This window comes from Colletotrichum fioriniae (assembly GCF_027942845.1).
Source record: "Colletotrichum fioriniae strain IMI 355084 chromosome Unknown scaffold_1, whole genome shotgun sequence".
NCBI lineage: Eukaryota > Fungi > Ascomycota > Sordariomycetes > Glomerellales > Glomerellaceae > Colletotrichum > Colletotrichum fioriniae.
The window spans coordinates 212,629-238,416 of NW_027076837.1; the positions used below are offsets into that span (position 1 = coordinate 212,629).

General features: G+C 53.3%; 7 protein-coding genes across 7 annotated transcripts; 2 read left to right on the forward strand and 5 right to left on the reverse strand.

Annotated features, from left to right (window-relative positions):
• Positions 1-874: 874 nt before the first annotated feature.
• GPI17 (GPI transamidase component) lies at positions 875-2,587 on the forward strand (the record flags this gene model as incomplete). Its single annotated transcript, XM_053191804.2, has 2 exons — positions 875-1,144; positions 1,211-2,587. The coding sequence occupies 2 exons, from the start codon at positions 875-877 to the stop codon at positions 2,585-2,587; spliced, it is 1,647 nt and encodes a 548-aa protein (XP_053050888.1).
• A 6,771-nt stretch (positions 2,588-9,358) lies between these two features.
• On the forward strand, positions 9,359-11,957 carry TGL5 (Lipase 5; the record flags this gene model as incomplete). The annotated part of the gene is made up of 2 exons (XM_053191803.2): positions 9,359-9,643; positions 9,720-11,957. 2 exons carry the CDS (start codon positions 9,359-9,361, stop codon positions 11,955-11,957), a joined length of 2,523 nt encoding a protein of 840 aa, XP_053050887.2.
• Positions 11,958-12,548: 591 nt separating this feature from the next.
• Positions 12,549-15,095, reverse strand: N0V96_000054 (uncharacterized protein; the record flags this gene model as incomplete). The annotated part of the gene is made up of 8 exons (XM_065755810.1): positions 12,549-13,302; positions 13,367-13,379; positions 13,453-13,702; positions 13,890-14,027; positions 14,095-14,224; positions 14,297-14,496; positions 14,560-14,597; positions 14,669-15,095. The coding sequence occupies 8 exons, from the start codon at positions 15,093-15,095 to the stop codon at positions 12,549-12,551; spliced, it is 1,950 nt and encodes a 649-aa protein (XP_065615050.1).
• Positions 15,096-16,855: 1,760 nt separating this feature from the next.
• On the reverse strand, positions 16,856-18,135 carry N0V96_000055 (uncharacterized protein; the record flags this gene model as incomplete). Its single annotated transcript, XM_053191801.2, has 2 exons — positions 16,856-17,108; positions 17,381-18,135. 2 exons carry the CDS (start codon positions 18,133-18,135, stop codon positions 16,856-16,858), a joined length of 1,008 nt encoding a protein of 335 aa, XP_053050885.1.
• Positions 18,136-18,932: 797 nt separating this feature from the next.
• Positions 18,933-20,682, reverse strand: N0V96_000056 (uncharacterized protein; the record flags this gene model as incomplete). The annotated part of the gene is made up of 5 exons (XM_053191800.2): positions 18,933-19,519; positions 19,592-19,659; positions 19,712-19,997; positions 20,061-20,428; positions 20,543-20,682. The coding sequence occupies 5 exons, from the start codon at positions 20,680-20,682 to the stop codon at positions 18,933-18,935; spliced, it is 1,449 nt and encodes a 482-aa protein (XP_053050884.1).
• Positions 20,683-21,974: 1,292 nt separating this feature from the next.
• On the reverse strand, positions 21,975-22,873 carry N0V96_000057 (uncharacterized protein; the record flags this gene model as incomplete). The annotated part of the gene is made up of 4 exons (XM_065755811.1): positions 21,975-22,258; positions 22,336-22,515; positions 22,576-22,761; positions 22,822-22,873. 4 exons carry the CDS (start codon positions 22,871-22,873, stop codon positions 21,975-21,977), a joined length of 702 nt encoding a protein of 233 aa, XP_065615051.1.
• Positions 22,874-23,665: 792 nt separating this feature from the next.
• Positions 23,666-24,611, reverse strand: N0V96_000058 (uncharacterized protein; the record flags this gene model as incomplete). Its single annotated transcript, XM_065755812.1, has 2 exons — positions 23,666-23,708; positions 23,761-24,611. The coding sequence occupies 2 exons, from the start codon at positions 24,609-24,611 to the stop codon at positions 23,666-23,668; spliced, it is 894 nt and encodes a 297-aa protein (XP_065615052.1).
• Between the last annotated feature and the right edge of the window lie 1,177 nt (positions 24,612-25,788).

Here is a 25,788-nt window from a genome sequence, read left to right on the forward strand (position 1 = left end):
ACGACAGCCATTGCGGCAGATTCAAGGGGCAGCTGTGAGGTCGCTTCCTCGGCTGATGGTCAGCTCACTCAACATTTTTGGGTCGGAGGAATCGGCGACAATAATCGATGCCGGTTCCGCTTCTGCATGTTGGTGGAGCGGATTCTAGGAGGGAAAATCGGGCCTCGGACTCCTGAATTGTGCCTGAATTGGATCATTGCCGCTCATCCCACCGTCTCACGTCAGCGTTGTCCCAGAGGAAAAGATAACGTATAATCGCCTCCGAGGCGCAGGCGTCAATCGCACTCGCATCCGACGGACGCATTGTGACAGATTCATCCAAAGCGCGGGTAGAGAGTGGTGAAGAAAGCAAGAGGCCAAAGTCAGTACACCCCTTGCATCTGGGAATGCCTTCGTTCCGTAGCCGATCAAGAGCAAGGTGTATAGCGTATAAGTAAGGCCAGAGGTGTCTTTCATTCCATGATTGTGTGGAGGTGTCGGCAACGTATCCGCAGTTGTGGCTGGATGCCATAACGGTCTAGACAGGCACTGAGGGTGGGTGACGATGTCTGACCTTGTTAGGCGCAAAATCTGCTTATTACGATCCAACCGTCCAGTTGCATAGCTCACGTGACCGCGCGCCGCAATTAAGGTTAAGGTTAACGTGGCTGCGTAGGTAGCTGCTTGATGCTTATCTTATCGGAAGCTCCCCTCAAACGCGACGTTGCTGAGTCAAGCATCTTTGCTGGCCTGTCTGAGGTAGGTCGAATACCCCTTGCTGGAATTCCACCGCCCATGATCATTGTGGCTTACTTACTGCAGCTTGCATCGCTCAACTTCACGAACGCTGCGCAGCTTCTACCGAACATTGCCGCGCACGGCAAAGGCTCATCAAATGCCTGTTGACGACGAAGCGGGCAGCCCGGCAGCCAGCGGTGCGAGCTTCACCCCCGATCAATCCACCACCTCCGCCCCTCCGCCACAGACCGAGTCCCGCAAGGCTCCGCCCCCCGAGAAGCCATCCGATGCGCGCCGGCGATCGTTCGTGATATCTGCTTTCTGGGCCATTGTCCTTCTCCTCGGCCTGCCAATATGGTGGATGACGACGAGCATCTATCGCGCCAACCTGCCCCTGAGCGGCATGGTCTCATGGGCTGATGGAAAGGTAGCCTAATACTAGCTGGCGTCTTTACATGTTGAAGGGAGGGCACCTCGCTGACCACTTACGTAGGCTTGTCGTCCCGTATTCCCTCTCCGTATATCGGTACAAGCGAACAAGCTGCAGGAACAGGAAGCGCAGAACCTCCTTCGTCTCACTCAACATGCGCTCGACGACCTCAACGACTTCTCGGGCCATCATCTCCGTCTGCAGCTTGCGCCTCGTGGCGGCGACGCCGTCATTCCCGAGGATGACTCCCAGGTCGCCCTTACAATCCGCCTGAGCCCTGGAGACTCTACGATGGTCTCGCTGAACCCTCACTCTCCGATTCTCGACATCACGTACCCTCCGAATTCGATTCCGTCAGCGACTTCATCCTCCTCTGCGCTAGCTTCGTACATTGCGAACGAATTGCGCTCCACCTATGCCGAAGAACAAGCCATTATATCATATCTTCTCTTAGCGGCCTCGGGAGCTTCTGATGCGAAACCTCAGGGAATGTCGCCAGAGGCAGCCGAGTCACTGGCGAAACGGACGACCCGTTCTTTGCGATATTCACCGACGTACCACTTGAGCTTCTCGCTCTTCACTAGCGGCTCTGCCCCAAATACCTGGGACATCGAGGCAGCTATCCAAACATACATGAAGCCTATGCTTGATGTGCTAAGCCCCATTCACAACTTCACGATAGATACCCAGGTGCAGCTGTACGCAACACCAGGCGCGCAGTCCCAGGTTTTGAACAAGGACGACCTTGCCTCCTTCATTAACGCGGCTGAATGGCCCCTTTCGCCGTCCATCGGTGGTGCGCCGACGGTCAACTTCCTTCTCTTCGTTGGAAACCAAACAATTGGATTGGATTCGGGGTCCGAAACATCACAGTCGTGGCTCATCCCGCAGTGGGGAACTGTTTATCTCCTGTCGCTGCCTCCGACGACGTCACATGTGCTGGCTGCTACACTCAAGCAGCCCATGCTCACCTTTGCTGGGCACTTGCTGTCACTTCTGGGCACTCCTCAGTCGGGCTCTCTTCCTCTTCGACTTTCGACTCTCACGCGCATCCGCTCCGCAGACTTGTTGTTGCGGGCATCGTCTACCCTAGGGTCCCTGGCAAGACTGTCACTTGCACTGCCGTCCATATCCATCCCCCGTAACGTCGCGGACGGCGTCGCCAAAACCATGCATCATTTGGAGCTCGCGTGCGCCAGCCTAGGCGGGCCCGAAGGGTTGGAGCATGCTAGGATTGCTGAGGCCGAGGCCGAGCGAGCGTTTTTCGAGAAGAGTATGGTCGGACAACTATATTTCCCCGACGAGCATAAAATTGCGGTCTATCTGCCGCTTTTGGGGCCGGTGGGAGTGCCCCTTGTGATGGGCCTGTTGAATGAAATCAAAGCATGGAGAAAGCGGAGACGGGAGAGAGCCGAGGCAGAAGCTAGAAAGAAGCTTTAGAACGTGATGAGTTGACATGACACAAGTGCATAGATACCTATACAAACAAAGTTACCAAACTTACCGCATCCCATAATCTCGTGCCTGACTTTCGAAACTAATTGTCTTGGGCGGTGGCAGTAATGTTTTGTCAGGTGACGAGCTCAGAAGGTTGGGGAAATATATCCAATCCCCTCATCAGCTTGGCGATGACGCTGAGTTTTGTTACTTGATTGTGAAGTAGAAAAGTTTAGTGGCGAAGAAGCAGCCTGTCTTCATCCATGTCGAATGAATTAAAGACCTGGACGATGTGAACCATGGTGGATAGTATCTGTGTTGTCTTGGGCAGATAAGGTGAGCGTCGGTGGGAATCGGTAAGCATCGGTGAGACCATCTGAGGCCCGTGCTTAGCAAGATTACCTCATGGTGGACACCTGTCACACCCCGTCGGTTCCGATCTTAGCGCGGAGTGCAATCCCTGCGCTCCAACGCCACCTCGAAGCTTGCTTGTTGTCTCCGACGAGGGGGCTTGTCCACATCTAATGCCCAGCACTGCGCTGACGTCGGCCACAATCCTTTCTCCCTTACAATTTACCCCCCCGTCGGCGTTTACCCTTCCGATACAATCATACAAGGCTCGAGGGCTTAGCTATCACCGCGCATCAACGTACGCTGGGACGCAATCACAAGCTCTGGCTCGTCTCGACTCGACTTGGATGATCTGAACCCATTGGCCTTTTCTCGGCACAGCTTTCGCAAACCTTCCACCTCCACTCCACAAGCTAACAGTCGCATCGTCTCGCGCTCTCTCCATTGTCATCGACGGCCCGAGCAATGTCTCCACTATGAAGAGCAGAAAATGCTTCCCGAACCGACTTTGAGCTTCACGCTCCCTAGCCTTCACGATGACACTGTCTTGGACTGCCGCTTGTATCATTGCCAGGCATTGAATCCCTCCGCATCGAATCCACCGCCATGGAGACGACACGCAGCCGTTGTCGCTCATCCTTATGCGCCCTTGGGCGGCTCCTATGACGACCCTGTTGTCGATATCGTTGCCGCGACGCTGCTGCGACAAGGGTTCCTAGTGGGGACTTTCAACTTCAGGTAAGAATTGGTGCTTTTGTGGGTGTTATCGCGACGAGGCTATTCAGTTACTTACACAACGATCAATAGGGGCGCTTCTGGATCCGCAGGTCGCACATCATGGACGGCAAAGCCAGAACGCAGCGATTACATGTCATTTATTGGCTTCATGGTCTACTACATGCACTTCCTTGATCCCTACGGAGCGACCAACGCCCGCTCGCCGACGACGACTATCTCACCGGGGCTCGCCGACGCCCAATCGAAACCCTCCTCATACCATCCCCTTCTCCTTATCGGCGGTTATTCATACGGAGCTATGGTGACGACGCAGATTCCACCGATGGAGCATATCCTGGCACAGTTCAAGGTGCCTTCAGCTGGCTCCGCGGCTGCTGACATCCGTCTTCGAGCGCAGCATCTGGCGGAGCAGCAGAACGTCATCTTGGCGAGCGCTAGAGCAGCGAGCTCTGTATCACCGCGAAAGAAATACCTTGGCATGCGGGTCGGGGGCGATGAAGATACCCAACGCAAGAGTCACGAAGCTCGGCGATCCATGTCGGAAACAAGAAGGTCCTTCTCTATTGACGCCGAGGATAAGATTCGGCGGGGCGTCAATGACTTACTGGCGAAAACGAAAAGACATCATCACAAGGGCGTGGCGGTGCCCCAGGAAAAGTTGGCTACTATACCCTCGAACCATGAAGTCTCTGTTGTGGTGGAAGAGGTTCCTAATCTGACGCAAGTCCGGCCGGCGTATCTACTCGTATCTCCACTGCAGGGGGTAATTACCCACCTAGCAGCCATGTCATTCCTTCACACAACACCTGGCCGAGGACTAGTCTCGCGGGGCGGAGGAAAACATAGGGACCAGGGGGCGCCGACCTTTACGGCAGATCAAAAACATCAAAGCGAGAGCAAGCTGGTTGAAAATGATACCTTGGCATTGTACGGCGACAGGGACATCTTTGTTCCCGTGGCCAAATTGCGAGGGTGGGTGGAACGTCTGGAAGGGACTGACGGATCCCATTTCCGTGGCGAGGAGGTGTCTTCGGCTGGACACTTTTGGACGGAAGGGAACGTGGCTTCAGTCCTCCGAGATAAGGTCTCGGAGTACGCGGCGAAGCTATTGCAAGGGGCCGACGAAGGTAGACCCGCCAGTGAACCGGCATAGGCACATACGTGTGAACGTACCTCGACATTGTCTCGACGGGAGTGCACGAAGGACTCAACTGCCGCCTTAATCAACGAATAAATTGGATATGGGTGTGTAAAAAATACTACGCGTAAGACGATATGAGAAATGAGTTAGATGTCAGCGAGTATAAGCCGCACAGCGACACATATGACAGAGCAAGGCGTAGGAAGAGCTTGGGCGACGTTGGGTTGGAGTCGAGACATCCAGTTGGCGTCCGAAGGTAGTTTAGTGATTATATTTACGAACAAGGACATATACAGATCCTCAAGACTGCGTCAAATGGAAGAAATGGCGTGTTGACGGCCTCAATCGAACCTTGGACGCCCGCATCTTCTCCTATGTAACGCCGTCTTGCCAGGCCAAGCAACAATGCGAAAAATATCGCGGTACAACTCATGATGCCTTCGGTACTAGAAGAAGCAGAAGAAGAAGAAGAAGATTATCCACCGTGTAGTACCACACACAAACCACTCATTGAAATTCAACATCCTCTTAGCCCAGAGTCATTGAAAACAGACATGCAAAAAGAGTTCACCCCCCCGGTGCTGAACTGGGGGCTACATCTCTTGGTGCTCATGCTGGGATTCGAACTCGGGTACTCGTATGCGCTGAGCCTGTCGTCGAGTAGGCTGGTTGGCGATTTTTTTTGTCGACCGTAAACCACTCCACCACCCAGCCAGTTTGACCTGACCCGTCGACCTAGACGGGCGCCTGCTGGCTAGTGAGAGAAATGGAGTTGAGGGGGGGTATATACCCTTCTCGTGTATTCAGATGGAAGGTGCGAGTGTTCCACGGGTCGGTGGCTCCTTTCCCATCAAGGTGCCCCGCCACGCTGGCTTATGTTACTTACGTAGGTAGGCTCGAGATGACATCGTCATAAGGCCTATTATTCATATATCTCTATATCATGGGATAATTACTTATTTATTTTTCATTTTATTCTAGGTCGTAAGTACGTAAAAGCTCACTCTTCACTGTCTCTGTATACAATGACCCTGCAGTAGTGTATACTAGTATATACGTGTATAAATACTCGTTTAACACATTTGAATTGACAAACCGACGATGCCATCAATCTCCGTAAAGAGAGAATGTATATATACAAGTAAAGGTAAAGCTGACTATTCGGTCAACTAGTATTTTTATGACAACCGAAAGAGGTACCTTGAGTTAGGGGTGAGGATCTTGGGAGTAACTTCGCGACTGATATGGCATAGCTACGTTCACTCAAGACCTCAACGCGGTTGGCTATGGAGTAAATGACTATAAAAGCCGCGCAAGGACCTAAGACAACATTCCCATGATGTTATCATAGCGGTGAAGAGAGCCATCATGAGTCCATCTTTCTAGGCAGGAGAATTGTTACTAGCATGGCCAGTTGTACAGTCAACTTGCGTAATGAATGCATATGGTTGTCTACCATGGACGCAAACAGTAGATGAGAGTCGTGCAAAACGAGTCAGGGTGCTGGTAAGGACATGACGGACAAGTACCGGATTGCGCTTTAGGGCGTTGGATCTGCCTACAGCAAATGGATCGATCCGGGTTCGGGAGTGATTACGTTTATGAACATGAAAAAGAGCAACCATGAGACGCAAGAGTGGAGACGGAAGCAGCAGAGTTCTGAATCATGAGGTCGTGTGAGCGTCTCAGTAGAATGCTCCGGAATAAGATCGGTATTTCGATCTGGAAAGAATAACGCATAGATTTTGCAATCATGCTGCCTAGGACTTTCGAGTCCTCTAGACAACTTATTGTAGTGCGTAAATTAAACGGTCTCTAAAAGGAACATCTATTCACGTAGCAAGGACGCCGTTGAAAGGCGTTGTGGGCGGCAGTTGAGTGTTTCCCTTTTTTTCTCTTAGTGTTGTGGGGATGAGAAACACGTAAATTCCGGAGCGCATGAGTGTCCTTGAGCGTTTTCTGGGCCCTCAGATATTAATGGGCCTGAGCTTTGAGATAGACGATGATGCGGGGTGAGCATCTAGATTGACGTTTTACGCTCAAGGCCCAGGAACACACTTGCTATGCCTTTTACTCACCTGATGGAGGCCAGAGTTGAAGGGCGGAGAGTTGAGCCCGAGTGTCCCAACCCACAAGACGGCCTGGGACCATCTTTTGTGACAGGCGAGGCAAGCGGCGGCGGCGGGAGCTGAGTATGGAGATGAGACGGAACGGAAAGTTCACCGGGCGGCCTGTCCCGGAGGTTGTTGGTGATGTGGGAGTGTGTGGTGGTTGGTACGTGTGGGGATAACATGACCAGCGTTCAAACGTTCTATTTTCGAGATGGGAAATAGAGGAGTGAACGGTCCGGCTTTTGCTGGAGATACGGGCAAAGAGTGTCATATCATGTCACTGGCCAAGGCAAGGCAAGCAAGGCAGAGGGTGGAAAGTTGAAAGATACCTACCTAGAGTGAGGGTTGTCAGCTGAGTACCTATCGGAGCGGAATGCAGCGGGTGAGATGTGACGCTGAAGAATATAGTCATGTAATGTGAGTCTTTTGTGACTGAGGTAAAAGATATTGATAAACAGAAGAGAAGACTGGGAATGAGAGTGAGAGAGACACATGTGAGGATGTGAGTGAAAGTCTGCATGTGGAGACGAGGGGCAGGCTAGGAGGGTGTATCGCGGCAGGGCGTGATTGGGTGAAGGGTTGACGATGCAGTGCTTGGTGTTCTGCCCCTCCGTACCCCCTTCTGAGGTGCTCCGTACCCCCAGGATCCCCAAATCCGGGGGTGGGCCACTAAGCTGGAAGAGTCTGGAGAAGGGGGGCACTGGGGGTGTCATGATGGTGGGGTGGGGCCGTCAAGCAGAGGTCATCTGCCCAGCGCCTGAGCCGAGAATCCCAGCGAGAGACACAGACTTTGTGTACTCTGCAGGATGTAAGGTATGCTGCCTCTGATGTTGTGCTTCTGTCGCTGCATCTGTGATTGCGTCTGTTATTACGTCTGCGAGAGCATCTGTGGTTTTTCTGTAATATACTTAGGTACTAGAGTAACGGGAGAAGTACCTTAGGTTCGTACTTGAGTTGCTGAGGTAAGGTAGATCCAGATCGACCAATCGGTTACCACTGAATCGCCTATTACGTCTGGCTGTGACGCAGAGACGTTGGCACGTGGACCCCTGAGGGCGGTATGCAGCATGCTCCCCTTGGCCCCGCCTGCTCTTCTGCCTCAGGGCGGCACGGCGGGAGTCTGGACGGTCGGGTAAGCAATAATAGGTAGTGATTAATGGAGTTAACTGCACTGAGATGAGCCCCCCCAGACCCTTCCACTATGTATTGCGTGGGGTCTGCAGCAACGACTGTCATCACCATCCACTTTTTTCTCTCCCAGGCGTGCCAGGTTCTCCACGTTCCATTCCCGGCCACTGACGGCCGAACGTTGTCACTGGGCCACTTCTTTCTCTCGTCTCCCAAACCAAACTCGACGTTGCCAAGTTTCCAATTCCACCTCACTTCGGGCACCTAATACATCCGCTCTTCTTTCTTCACAACACTCTCTCCCTTCCCCTCCCGATCCTCTCTACCAACACATCCTCTCTTCCTTTTGCCTTCAGTCTCCCTCTGTTGTTCTCTTGCTATTTCCCTTTACTCAGTTCTGCCTCGCCCAGTTACCGAGACGACATCGAACACCGTCCAGTCAGTCCGTCGCTTCACCTTGGTACACTCGCCTCCAAGTTACAACCACTCTACTCGCCATCTGACCAACCAACTCGTCCCGCTTGCGCCCGCCTGTTCCTCTTTTCCCTTCTTGTCATCACCTACTACCGAGGAAGGTTACTCTCTCTCGCTCTCTCGCTCTCTCTCTCTCTCTCTCTCTCTACCTACTGGTACTCCCGAGTCCTTCAACGCCTCTTCTACCCCCACCCAACAGAAACGACTCTTTCGACACCTCCGACAAGTCCAACACCCCCTCCCTACCAGGTTGTCCGGTCATCTGCGCTCCAATTCGGCGATCTGCACACTGTTCCCTGTCTGCCTGAGCCTGTGTCACCCAAAGATTACCATAATCACCAAAACACGGTCATGGGAATCATCTGACAGCCGCAACGCCTACTTTCGCACTCTTTGTCTGAGTACTCACTGAAACCGAAGCCCTGTCACTGGCTTGCTATACGAACTTCTCCCAGACGACGCTTGTCTGACTTTCTAGTCCTTCAAGAAACTACATCTTGAATAACAAGACTCGGAAGACGCTCGACCTGTTCGCTGCCTGCGTTCCCACCTCGTTTTTCTCCGCACCACCCTACGCTACTTTGCTCTACCCCTCCGAACTCGCCGCCGTCGCGACGACACACCGACGCGCGCATGCTCTGACCGCCCTCAACAACCCAACAACCAGAAAAAGCACATGTCAGGAGTCTGTTGCACAACCACGCTCCAAGGCTGTGATGCGACACGGACGGCACCAGGGCTGCCTCTCGTCCACCAGCTTCGTTTTCCGACTTTCCACCTAGCCCTCCGAACCACCATCGTTACCTTCGACCCAAATCCTCCCTCGCCATCATGAACGACGTGTTCCTTAATCCTGTCCACCCACTGCCCGCGGTCCGGGTCAAGTCCTCCTCCCCCTCTGGCCCCTCGGCCTCGACCAAACCCGGCCGCCCTTCTTCCATCAAGAAACAACAACCACCGACGCCTCTGAATGCTGCCTTTGATTCAATATCCCGGGCCATCAAGGGCGCCAATAGCCTTGTATTGTCTCTTCGTGATGGATTGTCTGAGCTGGAACGGGAGAACAGGAGGAAAAAGGAGGAGCGAAGGCTTGTGCTCTCCATTCACATGAAAAATGTACGTTTGCCTCTTGTCCAGTCCCACATGTTGTACCAGCCTCAAACAGGTCAGCTGACAAATTGTCTTCACGTAGGCGGAAAACAGGAAACAATGGCAGGAAGCCGCAGAAGAGCTCGACATCCTCGAGGAAAACGACCTTTGGAAACTCGACCCATATTCGGGAGATTACAACCCAGCCCTGATCGAAGCACGACTGAAGGAACTCAACGATGCACGAACGAATTGCGACACTCGTGCCATGATGCACCTCGTTCGAACCGCCCTATGCAGAGACCTCGGTGGCATGGGGAACGTCGATCTATATAGGCACTCCTACGTAGGCACAAAGAGTCTCATCGAACGATACGTCGATTCGGCCATGCAGACGATCGATGCCCTAGTAGAAAAGAGTCAGTTTGCGTTGCCCGAAGGCATGGGCCAGAGGGACATTCTCGAGAGCGTCCTGTACGCCCGCCAGAGTTTTGGTCGAAGTGCACTGCTCTTGAGTGGAGGCGGGACCCTGGGTATGTCCCATATTGGTGTTCTCAAGGCCCTCTTCGAAGTCAAACTGCTCCCGCGCATCATATCAGGAGCCTCAGCAGGTTCCATCGTTTCGGCCGTAATCTGTACGAGGACCGATGAAGAGATTCCTCGGCTTGTAAAGGAATTTCCCTATGGCGACCTGGCTGTCTTTGATGCCGAGGAGAACCCCGACGGCGTCTTTGACCACATGCGAAGGCTACTCACCGAGGGAAGCTGGTCCGATATCAAACACCTGACCCGCGTGATGCGTGGTTTGGTTGGAGACCTTACCTTTCAGGAAGCGTACAACCGAACTCGCCGCGTCCTCAATATTTGCGTTTCGACAGAATCCATGTACGAGTTGCCGCGTCTGTTGAACTACATCACGGCACCCAATGTCATGATCTGGTCTGCTGTAGCTGCATCATGCTCCGTACCCCTAGTATTCAGCGCTGCTCCGCTGCTCGTAAAGGACCCCGACACCGGCGAACATATGCCCTGGAACCCGACACCGCAACGATGGATTGACGGGTCTGTGGACAACGATTTGCCCATGACGAGGCTTGCAGAAATGTTCAACGTAAATCACTTCATTGTCTCTCAAGTGAACCCTCACGTCACCCCATTTCTGGCTCGTGATGACCAGCTGGATCCCGATGATTTCGCGACACGCCAGGGGTCCAGCCTGTCACCCAGCAAGCAAGAGCTCGACTGGGTCTACGCCCTCACTGCCCTCGCCAAAGACGAGGCATTGCATCGTTTGCATTTCCTTGCCGAGATTGGCGTTTTTCCAAATCTCGTCACTAAGCTTAGGAGCATTCTCAGCCAGAAGTATTCGGGCGACATCAACATTCTCCCGGAAGTCAATGTGCATGACATTCCAAAAATCCTCAGCAACCCGAGTCCCGAGTTCATGCTGAGAGCCTGTTTGATGGGCGAGCGTGCTGCGTGGCCGAAATTGAGCCGGATCCGCGATCGTTGTGCCATCGAGCTCGCGCTGGACAGGGCGGTCCATCGTTTGCGAGCTCGCGTCGTGTTCTCGGATAGTCAGGTTGACTTGAGAAGGCTAACCACCGGCATCGCCTTGCCACCACCTTGGCCCAAGTCAATTGCTCTTCCAAAGCAGACGTCCTCGGTAGCTCCCGCTCTCACGCTAGACACCGAAGTCGTGAAGAACAGGCAGCGTAGATGTTCCGGTAGCAGCGTGCAACTCATGGCACATCACAGACGTCTGATGGAGAACGTGCTTACAGACGAAGAGACGGAGGAGGAGGAACGATTGGAGATGCGGGCCAGGCATGGCCATGGTAGCTCCTCGCCTGTCATTGTTCGCAAACCACGCCTCAAGAGGGCAGCCAAGAGCCATTACAATGTTTCGCTGGTTAGAGGACCGATGACGAGCCCGATCAACCAAGCGCAACTTGAGGCCACTGAGTTCGACTTTGGCAAGCCTGTTACACCGCCACTGCATCGCTCACGAAAGTCGGAATCATCTCTATTCCACGCCCGAAAACCGAGCAGCCTAGAGATGACACCAGCAAAAGAATTTGAGCTGATAGCGCCGCCATCGAGGGGCGAGGCAACCTCGCACACGGATGAGATGGAGACATCAGACCTTCACTCTTCTGACGGCGATGTTGAGTCACACACGGAAGACACAATGTCCGACCCGGACCCGTATGAGGGCAACTGGTTGCACGGACCTGCGAATGAGTTGGAGACGACGCCGAAGAGCGATAAGGAGGTGCTTGAGGTGAGCAGTCGTGAACTGGTTCCAGTGAGCGACTCGTTGGAAGGACTTTGGGATTGACTCGTAGACGGGAGGGTGAGCTCCTCGGACGAGGAAAAGAAGACAGAGAAGGGGAAAGAAACAGCAGAAGAATCGACTGAGGAGGACGATGTGCTCAGATCCAATTGGATGAGCTGGGATTAGTTGGGTACCCTGGAGAGCGTTTGACGCATATCCGGATGTTGGATCGGTCTCGCTTAGCATTAGTTGGTCTTGTGGACGGACTGGATTGCTCAAACGCATAACACGGAGTTTCACGCATCATGAGAATAGCATCAGAACATGGTAGAGGTTATGGAAGCCACACGTAGTGGTAGCATTGTACAAGACACACTTGGCAACATCTTTTCCCGTGTGTCATATCATTTAGACTTGAATGGCGTCCTTGTGAAGACTTGCTCTCATTATAAGTTGTGCGCCGTGTCCACGTCGACGCAGTACAGTAAAAGTTCACGAGAACGCAATTAAACAATGCAAAAGTCCTTTACATCAGCATTCCGAGTCAAATGCCCAAAGCAGGCTATCCGATCCAGTCCAGGCTTGTACATCCTTACGAAGCACTTGTCTGCCTCCGTTCAGCTAGCCACCAAAAAGCTCCATTTCTTACAACATCTACTTCTCAGTAGATTGTCCCGTAACAAGCCCTGTCTCGTCGTGATGAACACTAGCTTTCCGCCCTCCTCCCTCACCATGGTATCCCATTTCATCCTCACCGTCCATCTCATACAGCGCAGGAAATGGCTCGACATCCTTGTGTAGGATATACTTCTTCGCGTACCACGGCATCTTGGAGGCATAGTACCCAGCGTGATCGCGACTCTTTACGTCAAACACGCTATCGAGTTCCTCGAGCGTCAGGCCCTTTGTCTCGGGCAGGAAGAAGTACGCCACCACGAACCCGACGAGGTTCCAGCACGCATACCACACAAACGCGCCCGTGACCCCAAACGAAGAAATCATCTGAGGCCACGTGAAGCTGATGATAAAATTGAACCCCCACGTAACCGCAGTAGCGGAAGACATGCCGATGTCGCGGATGTGCAAGGGGAAAGCTTCCGCGCTGTAGGTGAAGGGGACGGGACCCGCGCCGGGGGAGTAGACTGCTGCGAAGAGGTATATCCCCGTCGCGACGCAGGCGAGGCGGCCTGTTCCTTCGGGGATGAAGAAGGAGAAGCCCGTGAAGAAGAGGCAGAGGGACATTAGGGGGAAGGTTACGAGGAGGAGGTTGCGGCGGCCGAAGGTGTCGATTGTGTAGAAGGCTGGGAGGGCGAAGAGCCAGTTGATGAGGCCCATTCCCATTGAGGTTAGGAGGGCTGTTGAGCGGTCGAAGCCGGATGTTTCGAAGATGTTTGTGGAGTAGTACATCCTTGGGGAGTATTAGTTACATGCAGTGTGCTTGAGGGAGTGGAGGGTGGGAGATGAATACTTACATGGCGTTGATGCCTTCATGGGTAGAGTTGTTCGTTAGATGGATGCTCATGTTTGCTGAAGGAGAAAAAACGGGGATGGTGCTCACCGCAAAATTGTTGCATAAACATGACAAAATACGAAGACAACGCAGCGCGCCTATTCCTCCGAACGGTGAAGAAGTCCTTCCAGTTGCGACCGCTCCGGGCCTTTGTCTCGATTTCCAGGAGCTTATGGGCGTAGTACATGTCCCGGGCCGCCTGGACCGGGTGGTGTCGTAGCCGGAGTGTCGATCGGAAGGCGTGTTGGTATTTACCCTTTTCCATATACCACCTTGGAGACTCTGGGCAAAAGTAGACCTGGGGATCGGTGAGTGAGTAGACCCGACTAATGAAGAAGATTGTTTGCCCCCTGTCGTAGTTGAAGTGGGAAAGATAGAAAGCGAGGGGGTAGGAAGGGCGGGTGTGGTCAAGCTCGTTACAAATGGCGGAAGAGGAACGGGATTACATGGAAAGATGTGAAAGAAGGTGGATTAAGAGTTCTTACCTGTACCATGACGATAAGGGGCGGCACGGAGGTACTTGCTAGCATCCAACGCCATTGGGTGTTTGGTCCGAGGAAATCCGTGTTGGCGAAGGCGACGGATACGATGAAGCCCAGCGCGATACCAAAGGCTGTCCACATCTGGACGAAGACATAAGTTAGTTCGGCACCACGCAATCATTTCTGCCTTGACCCAGGTCTTGCTCACCTGCCACATCATCGTCAAAGCACCGCGGATAGTCTTGGGCGTACTCTCGGCAGAGTACACGGGTGTCGTGCTGCTCTTCGCGCCCACTGCGAAACCCAAAAAGAAGCGTGCGATGAGGAGATTGTACCAGCTACAATGAGGGTCAGTGACTTCAGACTACAATATTGGCTGGCTCGGTGTATGTATATGCGTGTCCACCTACCTATCTGCGGCAGCCATCCAGAAGCCGGTGACAACGGACATGAAGCACGAGATGAAGATTGTGCCGCGGCGGCCGGTGTACTTATTCAAGATGGGGGAGCTCCAGCACCCGACGAGGGCGGAGCAGAGGTAGGGCGCGCCGTTGACTAGTCCCTGCATTGTTGGGTCGTCTTGGAGACCGAACGTCTCGTAGTAGAATTCCTGGGGCACAACCGTTAGATTTTCATCAGACCTTCATGTTTTGATGGAGAAGGGGATGGATACCTGCGCGCCGTTGACGGCTGTCTGATCCATACCCTGGACTGTAAGCCAAAACACATTAGCATCTTTCAACTTCCCAACTCAAGAGAGTCTCCTATACCTATAGCCGAACCCGCACAAAGAGCACACAAAAAGTAGAGTGACATGGGCTGATGCCAGCGATGCGAGACTTCATTTCGCAGAACAGCTTTCTCCTCCTCGTCGAGGGCTGCGACGGACTCGAAGCCGTCGGGGCGGTTAATCACCTGCGCGACCAGGGCACCCTTTCGAAAGACCTCACGGTGCTCCTGTAGGCCCTTTGCCTCGGTGAAGGTGTCTGCATCTTTGAGGATCTCATCGTGCGTGAGGCCGACGAGGGGGTTGCGGAGGAGGGCGGCGGTCGAGGCGCGGCCTCCTCCTCCTCCGGTGGGAGTGGAGGTGGTTTTGGTGTTGGTGGGACCGGGCCCGCGGCCGTCGCCGGCGTAACTGCCGGAGGTGCGGGAGGAGGGGGTGGTTTCCGGGACAGGGAGGGGCCTCTGTGTCGACCTTTGGGGAGGCATTCTCTCTGTGCCCAGCCGGGGCGTCTGGCAATGTGCTTATATGGGGGCCGGTTCCTATCTGCCGGCAGTATAGAGTGTTGACTTTGATATTGCAACGACTTTGGGGGATGGCATGAACGGAAGAAGACGAAATCTGGGGGGAAGAGGGACCTCGAGGGACAGAAGCGGGCCTCCTTGATATTTGAGGAGGTTAAATAGTCTGAAGACGTCAGGATTTCTGCAAGCAAGACGTCCCTGTGGGCCTCTGGATTTCGGAGGATTCAGGAAAGAGAGGGGGAAGTTTGCCCTTGGACTTCACGGCGGCATATCTCTGGCCAACGAGCCGGTGCTCTGGCATACTGGACATGGAGGAATGGGCGCGTTCCAAGACTAAAATATGGGGAACAGAGGCTCGGCTTCGAGCCGGGCTGCGTATGTCCAAGAGGTTCTCGGTGGGGAACGATGCGTCGTCTGGTGTGACTGGGAGAGATATTGATGCTACTGTCGGGCTGTAGAGGTTACGAGTAGACTGTGGCGGTGAGTTCCGTCTACGAGTATAGGTCGGACGTGGTTCGTTTAACTGCTTCCCCGGCGTGTCCCCTTCGTTTGGATGCGAGCTGGATCTCATGAACTTTGAATCAAGTGCCTCGTCCCTGGAATGGGATGTTGACATTACTGTCAGTGCCTCTGAGCCTATCGCAAGAGTGCAAGTTGTGTAAAAAGCGAAGGTTGACGAGAAAAAGATTGTTGATAATTAGGTTTAAGTGGCGCATGATATCTGCGGCGAACAGAGCTTCCACCGACTATGGTTCGCAAAAGATAGAAGAGGAGAATGTCAGCGGTGCCACAGGTAGCACGTCGACCCGCGCACTCATTGTCGATAAAAGCCTCCACGGCTACACAATACAAACATTCGCCGAATAGAGATAGAAGAGGACGTGAGTAAACTGTCGGATGACGATCGGCGATGCAGCCAAGCGGCCCGTAATCCTCGGCGGCGGGGCACGAAATCGTCCACGGAGACGGACAGAGGCTGGATTTTCGGCCGGGGCGCCCATGGGGGGTTTTCAGTCTCGGCGTGCGGCGCGGCATTCGTCACACCCACAGCATGGCGGACAGGGGTTCAGGAACATTTTCCCACGTTTGCTTTACATGCTCGCCGTGCTGAATCCCGAGTTTTGGAGAGAGGCAGATGAGAAAGCAGTTCTTAGCCGTGTATGACTTCATACCAAGGCTTGACTAGAGTATTGGTCTGGATACTCTACGCGCTGCCGAGAGGACAATGGCAAAAAGCCTAGTTATTTCCGTTGGTTTGACAGTGGACCAGGTAGCATCTCATTACGATGCGAGGAGGCGTCATAAGGTGGGTAGGTCCGTTCTCTGATGTGGTGTAGAGATCTCTTCTCTCGATATTTTCGCACATTTTCCTGGACGTTTAATGAAATGCATTTGGTTGAAGCTCTCGCGCATTGTTCGTGTTCGTCCCCAAGGTTCTGTTGACATTTGGTTGTCTGGTCCAAGTGAGCGGAATTGACAACGACCATCGTGCTCTTGTTCAAACTCTTTCCAAAGGGTCCAGGGAAATACCGAGGTAACGTGTTGCAGAGCAAGGGCTGTTTATTATTGTATGTATAGGCCCGACTCTGCTCTCTACCGACCAGCCCTTCGTGTCTATCAGTCATGCTGCCTCGCTTTCCGACATATTCTAGGGCAAAAAGAATCGGCCAAATCTGACCACGAAAGCTTCACACATCTCGTGTAAGTGCAATCGGCCCATCACTCTAGTCCACATCGTCGGCATTGGTCTCTTCCGTCTCGTGCGCAGCGGGTCCCATCTTCTTCCTAGCCTCCTCAAGCGCCTTGGCCTCGTCGTGAGGCTCGTGGTCATCCTTGACCGGCGGCGGTAGTGTACTAGTCTTGACGCCCCTGGCACTGGTCTTCAGCGTGCCGTCTTCGTTCACATCGTCCTTGAGGTGGATCTCGAAGAGGACGACGAGGTAGACGTCGCCGGTGGTTTTGTTCCGGAGAACGTATCTAAGCGTATGTGAGCGCTTAGGCTCCCCCTCCCTGCTGCTGGTAAGAATGACATGAAAAAGGAAAAAAAGAGAACATTGATAAGCGTGCTTTGATAAGCCACCTCAGGGTGTTCATGTTGCTGTACATCGTTTTCCTCCCAAGGTCAATAGCACAAGTCGAAAATGACGGCCATGGCGCGAGATGTGAACAATATTACGGAAACAGTTCGACTCGCAGAGAAGCAAATAAACAGGCTTTACGAATAGGAAAAGGGAGGAGCAGAAACTCACCGAAGGCCTTGGCCGTCCCAGTACTTCATAATGGCAAGTTGGTAACCGGGCAAGCGCAACGCCAGGTTGGCAAAGTCGAGGTAGGCGTTGAAAAAGTCCAAGCCATATGTCTTGCCGTACTCAAACAGCCAGTTCTCCTTGCTATCCTTGCGGAGCGCCCACTTCATGCGCTCCTTGGACGTGGCCGGCGCACCAATCTTCTCTCGTGCTTCGAGGCCGGCCTCGTTGCCTCCCTCCTCGAACCATAGCCCGCCCTTTTCTTCATCGTGAACGCCGGAACCCACGTGGATGGTGTTGAAGGAGCTCAGCGCGGGGCCGTAGAGATGAGGGACATCGGCATAGGCGTCGCCGTCCAGACCGGGGTCGATCCACCACTTTACAATGTTGAGCGCTGTGTTGAAGCCCGGCGGGAGACGGTCGCGGATGGGGTGGTCAAAGTCGTTGCCGAACTGCAGGTCCTCGGCCGATATGCCGTCGGCCGATGAGGAGGCATTTGCGGGCTTTTTGGGCGTGAAGCGGAAAGAGATACTGTACTGGTCTTTATTGGTGGCGTGCGGTTCCTCGGAGAAGTAAGGTGAGGTAGAGGGTGAGTTGCGAGGGAGGCCGGCGTAGTTTTGTATCCTGACGTTGAGCTCAATGTCGGCGAGGGCGCTGGTGATCTTGGTGGGCTTGGCTTGGTTGACGGGGACTTCTGTTTGACAGTCCAGATCATAGCCTGGGCCTGCAGTCACACGGAGGATGTATTTATCGGCCATTGTGAGGTCTACTGTGTGGCGTATGTGTAGGTCTATTCACGGTATGTGAGCTGTACTCTAGAGTCAGTCGATACAGAGCGATGCAGGTTTATCAATCTCAGCCGACAACAGGCTGATGAAGAGTGAAGTGAAAGAAGACGATGTCGTAATGAGATTGAGGCAATGGTCATGAAACTTGCTTAGAGGTGTAGAGAGAGGTTGTCGTTTGAGAGCGATGAGGGAGTAGTTGCAGTCAAGGAGGCTTAACAGACTGACATGGGAAGAGCTACCCAGATAGTGCCAAGACGGGTTGGGGTGGGCTCTACTGCAATGTACTTCCGTTAAGGCTGAAAAGGATTGGAGAGAGAAATAGAGAGAGAGAGCAATGACGTTGAGATGAGAGACTAGAGCAATGGCGCTTGGCCTTGCTGCACCACTTACCTCAGCTTTTTCAGTCGTGATTGGCAAAATAGGTGATTAGCATGTGAAACACTCGGGGAAATGTCGTTTCTGGTTCTTTCCTTCCACTTAATCGATGCTGATCTACTTGTAAATGGGCCTGGAAACAAGATAAAAAGTTTCACCACAACTTATGCTTGCATGGAGAAACCCTTGGACGACTAATTCAATTAACGGGGTATGTATCGGGGACTCCGATTTAGTGAGTTATCTCTGCTCTCTTCTTCCTCTCTCTTCCCACTTTCACAACAACTACAAGCATCGACGCCATACAATACTTTGTTTCAACCAAGACCTCATGTTATCTCTCATCCTTGTGATCATCGGATCTTCTTGACACCCCGAAGCCTAAATCAAACTCATTGCAGGTAGACGAGAAGAGCCTCGCTAGCCTTCACGCTGAAGGTAGCCTGCCCGCCCGAGACCGTCGTCGTCTCAAACGTCTCCGTCCCACCAATCGTGCAAGTGCCATTGTTGAAGAACTGCTGTCCAAAAGAAGCATTCCCGCCACGATCTTGCCTCGCCTCCGCGCTGGCAGCAGTCACACGCTTACTCCGCACCCGGCCCGCCGTCGCCGTCAGCCCGCTGAGCACAAACGACTCGGCAGCTCGAGTCCCCGTACCGCTGTAGTAGTTGGAGTTGTACAGAAGAGCGCGCAGCGGCGCGCCGGCTGCGTCGTAGGTGACATAGGCGGCCAGAGCGGATTTCCCATCGTCAAGAGCGGCCAGGTGCTTTCCGCCGGCCATGAAGGCTGTTGCGGCGTAGGCGCCGACGTACGGGTTACCGTTGGAGTAGCGGCCGAAGAAGGCGTAGGGGTTGTTGCCGAGCGTGCCGTGGTGGAAGTAGATTCTGCTGACTTTGGACATTGCTAGGCGGACGGCGTAGTCCATGACCCAGAGGGCTGCGCCAAAGGTTGGGGATACGTTGGCTGCGCCGCCTCCCGCGACTTTTCATTCATTCTTCGTCAGCTCCAAGTACCGTAGGAGATGACAAGTGTGGGAGTGTCTCTGTAACTTACCTGAGTTTGTCTCTCCAAAGATGTAAGGCTTGTTGACTGCAAGCGCGCTGGCGATGTCTTTGTCGAACCTGGTCACGTTAGTCTGGCAGCCCAACAAGTGACAACACGCGACCAACTTACAGGTGAACGTTGCTTGAGATACTTGAGTGGGACATCAACCCAGTCACAGACCCTCCGGGATAGTTGTGATGTGCGTACGTCTTCACATACTCTCTGACCGTTGCGTTCCCGCTGGCGATGAGCTCCTCAGCTCCCCAGGTGGGAGGTAGAGAGTTGGAGTTGCCGGCCTGGATTATGTTTTTCTTGCCAATGGCATTGCCGACGGTGATATCCCAGTGATTCTGCGACGCAGCATCGAGTGCGGGACTCCATCCGCCCGCGGCAATGGGCTGTACTCCCGACCAATCTAGAAAGAAACCAACGTTCAGTCTGGCTTCGCAATAAAAAAGGCTTGGCAATTTCCACTTACACTCGGGCTCGTTGCCGACCTCAATGGCATATAGGTTCTTCATCTCCTGCACAGCAACCTTGGCAGCCGCAATGGTGTTGTCAATGTTGTTCTTGCCCCTGTTCAGACCGAGCGTGACGTCGCCGGCGTACGTTGCCGCCAGCTTCATAAAGTTGGGCCCAAACGTCAGCGAAGCGGGGGCATCGGCGGCGTTGGCGACCGAGTAGACGACGTACGCCGATGTCGCCGCGTCATAGGATGCTCTGTCCTGCGTCGTGCCGCCGATGCGGATCGGGGGCCAGGTGCCCGTCAGGTCCTTGAGGTTGGCGAGGCATTGGTTCGTTGCTGTGACGTTTTTGAAGTACGCCGGGAACGCGAAGAACTCGAAGCTTTTTTTTTTTTGACAACCAGAGTCAGAAACACACACACACTCACACATAGTACTGGGAGATAGATGGGGGGGTCTTGGGGGAGAGGGAGGAGAAATTCCCGGTGAAACTCACGATAGACCGACGGGGGCTGCCTCGAGAGGAGCGTATGAGAGACCGCCCGTGTTCACCTTGGCGGGCACGCTGTAAGTGACGGCCGCAGCTGCGTGAGCTGCTGCCAAGAGGCAAGCCAATTTGGAATCCGAGAAGAACATGGTTTTTCGATTTTCCTACAAAGTTGGATCCATCAGACAACTGACGAGATCTGATCAACTCTCTCGTCGCCGAAAGTTCTCTGCCCGTGGTATTTAAGAAAGCTCAAAGTCTATCTGACTCTGCCGAATCTGGCTTCCCATCATTAAACCATCGTATCGAACTCGGCACTCTAGATGCCGAAACTGACACGAACACCACCTTTTTCTTTGCTCTCTTTGCAAAACCGCAAGTCTGCGAGCGATAATTTTTCCGTCCTTTAATGAGCTACTCTGAAGTTTGAGTGTGGTCGTGAACACTAGGCCAGATCGTGCGGTGCGAGCATGTCAGCTGCTGGCCCCGGCCCTTGCATAAGCTTTTTTGCGCCTCAGCTTCTTGCCGGGGCATGCCTTGTAACTTGTAAGTTGTAGGAGATTTCAAAAAGGCTTATATCTCCTGAGAGACCCAATATCCACCTGTTTGATGGCGAGCTGTCCCGTTATCTCCGCATCCAATGTGTTGCTTGAGTCAGTGGGCAGGGGGCTCTTTGAAAATCGTCAACCGCCACGTTCCAATTCCCGAACAACATGACAAGTAAGCAATGCCGACTTCAAAAATCGCTCTACGGATCTCGTGGTTGCCAACTTGTAAGCCCTTCCCCGCATCTGAACCTGTCTACATCGTCAACGATGCTCATCACCCCTCCGTGTGATCCCTTGTGGGGGTTACATCGCCGCTTTCGGGGACGGGCATCTGCCGAAAAGGGAAGGCTCTAACGGGTTTGCAGCTAGGGAGCTTCAATTTTAGCCGCCAGAGTGGCAATCGGAGGCATTCGTGACAGCTCTGTTTCGACTGCTACCTTCTGGGTGAGCTTCTACTGCGGGCCGCAGTCGATCTTACTGGTTGTCGGCTGTCAACCCTTTTGTGGGTGTGATTGTGACTGTGACTGACTGCTATTATCGCTCTTCGTTCCTGAGGGGGGCTCGTGGTGTATGGGAAAGAGGAACGAGCGAAAAGGAAAGCAGCCTATATCGCCGTCTTTTAATATGTATCGATGAAGTGGCGACATAACGAAAGCTCGAGCCTGTTTCCGTCACATGTAACAGAGGACGGGTGACGAGATGAAGCGGAGGGAACTGCGCTGGGTAAGGGTGCGTTCAAGCTACGCGCAACGCAATCAAGAATGCGATATTGAATTGCAATGGGCTAGAGAGCTGTCATAATGGGAAATGCTTTCCAGCACTCATCAATTTCAACGCAACCGAAGTCTTAGACTGCCTTCATCCGCGCCCTGATTTTCAATCTCCAGACAAACTCAGCAAGTCAAAGCATCACCTCCAGGAGCTTTGTAGTTGGTCGGCACAGGGTAGTAGATATTCACAACCAAGCCCGGATCGTTGGGGCTATACGCGCCGGGGAACGACATGAGGTTCGGCTTGTACGTGCCCGTGCCGCCCGTAACGCGGAGCTGGGCGCAGGAGATGTACAGCTGGGCGCCGCCGACGCTGCTGGCGCTGTGGAGGGCGATGTGCTCGACGCGCAGGAAGTAGTCGCCGTTCTCGATGCACTTTGGGATCTGGACATTGACTGTTGCCTTACCTTGAAGGAAAGTAGCATCAGCATCAAATCCCCCTTCTTCGTAATAGTGATTGAAAGAGAGAGGATCCTTTTCATACCGTTTGTCGGCCACGTCAGGCCGCTGGAGGTGACTGTGGGGCCGTCGCTGTAGATCTTGAACCAGTTCTTGCCGGAGCCGTCCCAGTTTGTGATGCTTGTTCCGGAGGGCGCCTTGGCCATGTAAAAGTTGATGGGTCCGGGGTGGGATATGGACGCTTTGGCGTTGTACCCTGGTTCATCTGGTATCAGTATTTGTAGACACTTATGTGCTTTGGTAGAAAAGAAGAGATTGGACGAACCAATGGTCGACCCAGCTGTGACATCGAGAATCGCGGCCCCCTCGTTGCCGGGCGCGAGCTGGTAGCATGTCATCTGGGAGCTAGTCACGTCTGTAACGGGCCCGTTGGACTGGAAGTTTGTTGTTTTGCGAACGACTTCCCAGTCGTTTGTAGTCTTGCCATTGTAGGTGACGGAAGGGAAGACGTCTGGGTACTTGTTAGTTCTGTCCAAAGGTTTGACGTAAGGTTAGGCTTTATTTCACGCACAATGAGCCGATACAACAGACGCCAGTATCAGAGCAGCTGCACAAATCTTCATCGTGAAAGTTGGGGTTGATTTTTGGACTTGAAGATATGGCTTAGACTATCGTAAACCCTCATTGATAGTGAGAGGCGTATTGGAAGTTTTATTAATGACTTTTCTCCAGAAGCAAGATGGATGACTCCCAGGGAATGAAGTCTTATACGTGAGGGACTGGGCAAGACAATGAAGCGGTTCGGCATTCAGATAGAGGTCATCTGCTGCGGCTATCGTGGTTATTAACCAGAGTCTTTCAACGCAACATTGTATGGAAGCTCACCTACCGTCAATAAAACAGCCGGCGGATAAAGTCAATCAACCAGTGAAGAGCAACTTCTATATGACTATGCATCTCGGCATATATAATACTAATTGGTTTCCATGGTTCAACTCAACTTAAGGTCACCTGTGATGCGTGTTTGAGGTGTTGATGAGTTTAAGGAGGAGGGGTTGTCAAGCCTTTCATGGAGGGATATCCATGCCATTGTCAGAACTGCCGACGCACGAATGGAAGATGACCCGTGAAGCGTGCGTGCTTTCTTTTAGACCAATAGCTTCGACGTCATATCAATATGATTGATATTAATGTTTGGTTTCAATAAGAACAAGCGGCCAACGCGAATCGTTTACTTCGTTGGGCACACTAACGTCCGCTTGGCTACGATAGACTCTACGCAAGAAGCCCTGCATTGCTGAGAGTATCTCTTAGCTTTTTGAGACGGTCTACTATAGAATATGCTCTCTCTGCAAGTAGCTCGCATTGAAGCAAAAGTATGCGACCTTCCTTGCCACAATCCCCTTCCCTCTCGTTCAGCGCAGAGCTGAGTCGCGGGACACAACTGGCCAGGGAAGACTGAAGATCGATTAGAATCGCCATGATGATGGAGGGCGATGATCGCCGTGACGGGGTGAATGAGCCAATCTTGAGCTCGGGAACATCAAACTCGTGAGGTTGGACATCGTGTTGCATAGCGGCGGCGAGGAACCTGAGACACAGCTGGACGTGGCAGAGGACGAGTTCAACGACATCGGCACATCGGTAATGGCAGCAGAGAAGTAGGTTTAGCAGCGGGTAGTCGATCTTTGATGTCAGCTGCGCCGAGTTTGCAAAGGGCTCGTCTTGGAGACCGGTAATGGACTTGTAGGTGTGTATACAGTTCGGCACACTGCAGTCGGGGCTTGGGCGATGTTCCAGAGCGAGTTGTACGGCTTTGGGATAAACATCGACCAGCTTTTGGGTCTCAGCTAGTAGGAGTTCTAGGGACTCTTTGTGACTGTACTGTTGGGATATCTCGAGACAGTACTTTTTGGAATCGGGGCCAGAGACGTGGAATTTGTCAATGGGAGGAAGTCCCCTCGTGGCTCTATCCAGAGTGGCCGTGATGGCAGAGAGCTCTTCAAAGCATTGAGATCGAGGGTCAGCCGACACTTGGGTCAGTGGTGCTTGATCAAGGCGAGATGACGCTACGCCGCAAGGCTGAACGGAGGGGAAGCCCAAGATGTCATCAAAAGAGAAGTTGCCCCAATCTAGGTCCGTCGCACCGTTTGAAAGGGGTACCGGTAGAGCATCATCGCCCGGTAGTGCAGCCAGGTCCTGGTAGGCAGGTAGCGTGCCCACGGGGCTGTACACGCATGCGGCTCCGGCCTTAGAGCAACGGCTGCAAATGGCGTTGCCAGGCTGTTTTGGACAGCGCAGTTTGTGGGCGTGGCAGCGGTCGCAGCTCTGGCGGGTTTGACGAGGGCGAGGAGGCGGCATTGTGCGATGATTTACTATTCCGGATCTCCAAGCATGTTGGTCAGGCCACGTTGTTTGCCTTTAGTCTTGGCCATGTGAAAGCGTGGAGCTGAGCTTGGCTGAGCTGAGCTGAGCTGATAAAACCGTGTAGACCGGATGGGGGTAGGTTGGAAATGGCTTGCCCAGGTACGTAAGAGGTAAACTTGAGTGAATGAGCGGCGGCGGTGGTCGTGGCAGCGGAAGCCTCGAGCCGGAGGCTAGCTGTCTTGAAGCAGCTTTAGGGGAGGAGTGCCACGATGCTTGGCGGTCCGATGCGGACGGGGCGACAGTGATGTTGAAGGACTAGCATGTGATGTGGAGCGTGTGCCTGTCTCGAGTGTTCTTTACGACTTTGAAAGATAGCTGGCGGCTGAGAGGATGGAGGATCGCGGCGGAGGATTCAATGGAAGCCTCGAGAGGCTAGAAACCCTTTGGCTGAGATACCTGTGCAAAAAGTACCTTTTAGCGATGGCTTGCGGTGGTGGGCCAATCGCCATGCCGGGAGACCGAGGATGGGGTCCACAGTTCGGGGCCGGCTCGCCGGATGAACCGACGATAGACGGCGTTAGGTAAGTACGTACCTAGACTCTGGTAGCGCCCGCCCCGTCAGCACGCTAATTTCCTATTTCCTCTTCAGCCTTTTTTCAATGGACTCATTTCCCACTCAATCACTCTTTCGTATCTCTATATTGCCTCGGAACAGTCAACAGTGGCAGAGACAGACTGACCGCCTGAGACAGGACTGAACCGGACTGGCCGTCGATTTCCCGTCGAGTTTCTGCGAACCGGACAAGGTGCAAGGTTGCTGACCGTTTTGATAGATTGATGGGTGTCAGGATCCATGTGCCATGATGGTGGTATCCGTAGCACTGCTAGGTTACTTGCAAAGTGCGGCGTGTCCACCCCAAGCTTGAGCACAGACGGCGCGGTCGCATTTGATCCCCAAGGTGCCATCGGTGCCATCTGAGCCCATCTTTCTTTGACGCGAATGACACGTCTGAACTCTTGACTCTTTTGCGGGAACGGACGGGACCCCTGTCATGTCGTCGTCATTCGGACGAAACTCCCAACTCTCAGTCTCTCAGTCTTTCTGTCTTGTCACCTTCACCTTAACCTTGTCATCGCGGAATCAGGGATTGGGTGGCTCGTTTGAGGAGAC